General features: G+C 43.5%; 1 protein-coding gene across 1 annotated transcript in view; it reads left to right on the top strand.

Annotated features, from left to right (window-relative positions):
- Positions 1–6685, top strand: part of triobpb (TRIO and F-actin binding protein b) — a 29117-nt gene extending 22432 nt beyond the window's left edge. Inside the window, exons 12-13 of the mRNA XM_024136672.2 lie at positions 6208–6408; positions 6530–6685. Coding sequence (XP_023992440.1) covers positions 6208–6369 — 162 coding nt within the window. The 3' untranslated portion in view covers positions 6370–6408; positions 6530–6685. The remainder of the gene's footprint in view (positions 1–6207; positions 6409–6529) is intronic.

Genomic DNA, 6685 nt, shown 5'->3' with positions numbered 1-6685 from the left:
GTTTTTATTTTTTATTATATTTTATTATTGATTATTTTTTTGCAAGTGTTATAAAAAATATATAAAAAACGGATTTACTTAATTATTCTGACCCTTTGTCATGCGACTCGAAATTGAGCTCAGGTGCATCCTGTTTCCATTGACCATCCTTGAGACGTTTCTACAACTTGATTGGAGTCTACCTGTGGTAAATTCAATTGATTGGACATGATTTGGAAAGGCACACACCTGTCTATATAAGGTCCCACTCTTGACAGTGCATGTCAGAGCAAAAACCAAGCCATGAGGTCGAAGAAATTGTCCGTAGAGCTCCGAGACAGGATTGTGTCGGCACAGATCTGGGTTAGAGTAACAAAAAATGTCTGCAGCATTGAAGGTCCCCAAGAACACAGTGGCCTCCATCATTCTTATATGGAAGAAGTTTGGAACCACCAAGACTTGTCCTAGAGCTGGCTGCCCAGCCAAACTGAGCAATCGGGGGAGAAGGGCCTTGGTTAGGGAAGAAACAAGAAACAGATGGTCACTCTGATAGCACTCCAGAGTTCCTCTGTGGAGATGGGAGAACCTTCCAGAAGGACAACCATCTCTGCAGCACTCCACCAATTAGGTCTTTATGGTAGAGTGGTCAGACAGAAGTCACTCCTCAGTAAAAGGCACATGATAGCCAGCTTGGAATTTGCCAAAAGGTACCTAACGGACTCTGACCATGAGAAACAAGATTCTCTGATGAAACCAAGATTGAGCTCTTTGGCTGAACTCCAAGCGTCAATTCTGTAGGAAATCAGGCACCATCCCTACGGTGAAGCATGGTGGTTGCAGCATCATGTTGTGGGGATGTTTTTCAGCAGCAGGGACTGAGAGACTAGTCAGGATCGAGGCAAAGATGAACGGAGCAAAGTATAGAGAGATCCTTGATGAAAAGCTGCTTCAGAGTACTCAGGACCTCAGACTGGGCCAAGGGTTCACCTTCCAATAGGACAACGACCCTAAGCACACAGCCAAGACAACGCAGGAGTGGTTTCGGGACTAGTCTCTGAATGTCTTTGAGTGGCCCGAACTTGAAACCGGTAAAACATCTCTGGAGACCTGAATATAGCTGTGCAGCAACGCTCCCCATCCAACCTGACTGAGCTTGAGAGGATCTGCAGAGAAAAATGGGAGACACTCCACAAATACAGGTGTGCCAAGCTTGTAGAGTCATACCCAAGAAAACCCAAGGCTGTAATGCTTCAACTACGGACTGAGTAAAGGGTCTGAATACACCTTGGAAATGTGATATTAATTTTTTTTACATTTGCAAAAAAAAATCTACAAACCTGTTTTTGCTTTGTCATTATGGGGTATTGTGGGTAGATTGAGGAAAATGCATTTTAAAATAAGGTTGTAATGTAACAATGTCGGAAAGGTCAAGGGATTTGAATACTTTCCGAATGCACTGTAAGAAGCAAGTAATGGTAGACCTGTCAATTAGTTAGTGATTTTACTGATATCAATTTTGTTTGAATTATTAAGTGATTTATTCTCATTATTACAAAAAAAATCTTTAACGGAATTACTGCAACTGAATTTGCTACAATGGGAAATCGGAAGTCACAAATAGGGCTGTTGCGGTGACCATATTACCGCACCTGCAGTCATGAGTCATGACCTCAGTAAAATTCCACCTGACCGTTGATTCACAATCTTCTTCTGATATGCAATCTAGACGTGCTTTGGTAGTACCCAACTTGATAACAACCATCAGGTCCTAATGGCCTGGTGCTCAGGGCTCTATTGTCCCTCTAACCACTAACATCAATGCAAATGCAATCAAAAATCACATCAAACACTTATGATCAAAACAGTAGGCCTATTATACTTTTAAAATCTCACCTCACTGTGATGATCAAGTTCAGCTGCAGGTTGAAACCGTGCAAAACATGGTCATTGTGGATGTTGATTCAAATCCTAACACAACGAAATGGACAGCTCTCTAAGGTGATGAGAAAATCAAAATACTCATATGCATATTAGAGTTTATGCATAGGCTGAATTATGATTGTGTCATTATACAATACATAGCCTACCGCATATTACGCATGGCAGAAAAAACTCCATAAAACAAACAAAACCGATGTCCAAAGACATGCTCCTACCAATACTCCAAAATGAACACATTTGAGTGTGGACTGTGTTATTATACATACTGGTTACCTTATGCTGTTCTCCAACATTTCTATCCATGAGTCTGGGAGAGAATGACTAGCCCTAGGCAATGCAGTTGGTTCATTGATTGTGCAGGGCTATTTTGAATAGCCTAGTAATGGAGATTTAAAAAAAAAATATATTATCATAATTAATTGGGTGAAACACAACCTTTTTAGCTATACAGAATCTCACCCCCATGCGTTTCCATCTCCTACGCTCCTCCTTTTATTCCTTTCTCGAGCGCGCAGAGGGACTGTCAACAGTTTAATCAAATATGTTTTGTTTGCGAAAACATGTTACTATCGATGTTCCCGAACAGATTTCACTTGGTTTCCCAAATGTAAGCACTGGGTAGCTGCAGGAACAGGGTTGGGGAGCCCATGGCATACAAGAGTACTGGGTCGCTGCAGGAACAGGGTTGGGGAGCCCATGGCATACAGTGTACTGGGTAGCTGCAGGAACAGGGTTGGAGAGCCCATGGCATACAGTGTACTGGGTAGCTGCAGGAACAGGGTTGGAGAGCCCATGGCATACAGTGTACTGGGTAGCTGCAGGAACAGGGTTAGGGAGCCCATGGCATACAGTGTACTGGGTAGCTGCAGGAACAGGGTTGGAGAGCCCATGGCATACAGAGTACTGGGTAGCTGCAGGAACAAGGTTGGAGAGCCCATGGCATACAGAGTACTGGGTAGCTGCAGGAACAGGGTTGGGGAGCCATGGCATACAGTGTACTGGGTAGCTGCAGGAACAGTGTTGGGGAGCCCATGGCATACAGAGTACTGGGTAGCTGCAGGAACAGGGTTGGAGAGCCCATGGCATACAGAGTACTGGGTAGCTGGAGGAACAGTGTTGGGGAGCCCATGGCATACAGTGTACTGGGTAGCTGCAGGAAGCGGGGTTGGAGAGCCCATGGCATACAGTGTACTGGGTAGCTGCAGGAACAGGGTTGGGGAGCCCATGGCATACAGAGTACTGGGTAGCTGCAGGAACAGGGTTAGGGAGCCCATGGCATACAGAGTACTGGGTAGCTGGAGGAACAGGGTTGGGGAGCCCATGGCATACAGTGTACTGGGTAGCTGCAGGAACAGGGTTGGAGAGCCCATGGCATACAGTGTACTGGGTAGCTGCAGGAACAGGGTTGGAGAGCCCATGGCATACAGTGTCACTGGGTAGCTGCAGGAAAAGGGTTAGGGAGCCCATGGCATACAGTGTACTGGGTAGCTGCAGGAACAGGGTTGGAGAGCCCATGGCATACAGAGTACTGGGTAGTTGCAGGAACAGGCTTCCAAAATTTGATAATGTGCCATTCTAAATTAAACTAATTATACATATTAGTAAAGACGAGATTCAATTTAGAATAGTCTGATGGGTGAAAATATGATCACTTGAGAGAACAGCTGTGCAGACTGAGGCCAGGAACAGAGCACAAGCTTTTTTTGCTACTTTCTCAAATRGTCTATAGTCTCATCATGCAGTCCATATGTTTTTATTTCTAAGACATTCTAAGGTTTGTATCATTCACAACTAAAGTTGCCAAATATCTCTAAATCTAGCATAATAGCCAGATAACATACCAGCCAGCCCAACTCATTATGTTCTTCTGAAATACATTATCTTCATGTTTCTTTAGACCTGACTAAAATAAATAATGGATTTTTTGTGATAGGGTATGTTCAATTTATTTATTAGTGTAGATTTTGCAAAGGCGCGCATCAGCGGCTTGTATGCAGCTTGGAGGCCTGGAGATACTAAGCGTGCATGACAATAACCTGCTGACAAAATGTCATGACTGCCACAGCTCTGGTCACAAACCAGTTGGGTCACCTGCTACTGTCTTCCKTMCCACTGGCATTCTATGTTCAGCTCATAACTGTTTTACTTTGTCTTTCTGTTGTCTGGTGGTCAAACCAAGCGTGTTAAAAATGTCTGTCTGGACAAGCCCTCTCTGTCTTGTTAATGTCACCTCTCCCAGCTCTTACTTACACCTACCCATGAGCCCCCTCTCTTTCCATTAACTGTAACCAGCATCCTCACCCACTGAGCACCGACCKGACACGGYACGTCGAAATTTGYTCAGTCTACCCTAGCCTTGATGTTAACGTCCGCAGATAGGTCCCAATTTGGTCCGGCCCATCATAGACGTATGTTTCACAAGTTCGGATAGTACAGTGAGTAGAACACAGTAGAGTGCAGTGAAATACAATACAGTAGTACAGTACATTTATTTTATAATGTTATTTAACTAGGCAAGTCAAATTCTTATTTACAATAACGGCTAACACAGACCAAACCCAGACAACGCTGGGTCAATTGTGCGCCACCCTATGGGACTCCCAATCACGGCCAGTTGTGATACAGCCTGGAATTGAACCAAGGTGTCTGTAGTGATGCCTCTAGCACTGAGATGCCTTAGACCGCTGCGCCACTCGGAAGCACTTGTGAAACAACATCCATATCCATAATTATGCATTTTTGTGTAGTATAGATCAGGGATCTATGATGTAATTTCGTTATTGTAATTCAGTTACCAGGTGTAAATCCTCTACACTTACTGTAGTTCAATAACCAAAATAAACTCAAGGTGCCGTGTCATAGCTGACACCTCATTCTTTCTGCAGACATCTRTGAATCTTAATTTGGAGAAGATATTTAAGAGTTTTTGGAAAACGTGGTCGCATATAAATCTGAGGGAGTTTTTACCACAATTCCTTTACTAACTTCGCATCTGCCCACCATTCTGCACTAAATTAGTTTATGTACAGTTTTCAGTGGAAATTGGTGCAAGAGTGTTTTGATAAGAGAATTATTTCTCCCAGTACATAACCCAACTTTAATTTTATACTCAGTCTGCAAACCAGAATTTGTAAGATCCTGGGTCGAATGTTAAACAGACGGAGGCCTCCCAGCTAAATAGACAAAAAGGTTTATTCACGGAACGTTCTGAAGCAAGAATACAAAAAATTTAATTTATACTGACTTCCAGCACACAACATTCACACAACCATACATACACACAAACAGACGCACACAATGTCCTGCTACGCACACACTGTCTCACTACCCAGCCGTCAGAGATTAGGGAGACCTTGTCCTTGAGACGTACTCCTCGTTCTCTCCCAAATCTCTAYTCAGGTCGGCACCYAGCTCAGWCAGTCTGTGTTTAATATACCATAAAGACATATTGTTTTACCCTAATTCTGACTAGGACTACACATTTATTGATTATGATTTTATACATTCTAATCAATTCCATACAATTATATGTTTCAGGGCGGAATATTCTAATCATTCAAACGGGTAATTCCCAAATAACAGTTGTATGGTTGGTTAAACTTTGAAATTAATGGTTTTTGTTTGACATACATTTTAAAGTGAGAAAAACCCTTACCGTGGAATTAGCAACAACAAGCTGCCATGTGGGGAATCACAGGTGGCTCGTTATATCTTATTGATAGATGTTTTGTTTTGACTGATGTCTATGCTAAAATGGCTCGAATTCGTTAGCTAGCTAGCCAACAACTGTAACAATGCATTTGAGAGACATTTTGAGACGAGAGTTTACATGTTGTCAACAGTCTAAGCCAGGGGTAGGCAACCCTGTTCCTGGAGTGCCGCAGGTACTGCAGGATTTTGTTCCAACTAGGCACCACACTTGACCAACTGAGCTAATTGATCAGCTCGGTGATTGCCTAAATTCAACACTCCTGGTCTTCAGGTCAGTTCAATCAAAAACAGTGTTGCCAACCCTTTCTGTTTTGCCCCATAGCTGCACACGTGTTGGTTTTGTTTCTAAACAATGTGTAGGTGGAGACTWCTTTAACGCTTCACACAAACTGGAATGTCAATCTACAAGTTAGCAAAGCTGTCTTGTGTGGTTGATGGTTCCAAGTCAATCACAAGAGCAAAGCAACAAGTCCTCAGGCTATTCTGTCCATCCTAACATTGTATGTCTGCCCAGAGTGGAAGAGGTATACTTTGTCCATCTGATAAACCTCTGTCTGTGTGCCCTTACCCCTATAGGAGAAGCAGTCGGCCTGTGAGCGGTATAAAGAGGTGCATGGGGAGCTGAGTGGTATGAAGAGCAGGAGCGAGCGGGAGATCCAGAGCCTTAGGGAGCACCTGAGATTGGCCATGGTTGCCCTGCAGGAGGGCCAGAAACTAGGCAACAGCCTGGAACACTGAGAGACCGCCACAAGGGCTCTGGCTCAGAGACACAGAGAGGTATAGACGTAGCTCAATATTAAAAGCTACATAGTCATGCTCACATAGCTTTTAAATAGTTGATTACATCGATCTTCTATGATGAAACTGTGATTGCCTAATATTTGTTTTGTTTTTCTAGTTGTGTGGGCACAATGGTGACTGAAATAGGAGAGGAGCAGAAGTCTTCGCACCAGAAGATGCCGGCTCGGGGGACCACGATAGTGCCTTAGCTTTCAATCATTCAGCCGATGAGCGGCATAAACTAGTATCAGCTGATTGGTCATATTACACTGGG

The sequence above is a fragment of the Salvelinus sp. IW2-2015 genome, unplaced genomic scaffold (genome assembly GCF_002910315.2).
Source record: "Salvelinus sp. IW2-2015 unplaced genomic scaffold, ASM291031v2 Un_scaffold992, whole genome shotgun sequence".
NCBI classification, from domain to species: Eukaryota; Metazoa; Chordata; class Actinopteri; order Salmoniformes; family Salmonidae; genus Salvelinus; species Salvelinus sp. IW2-2015.
This window is presented reverse-complemented; position numbering and strand designations above follow the sequence as displayed.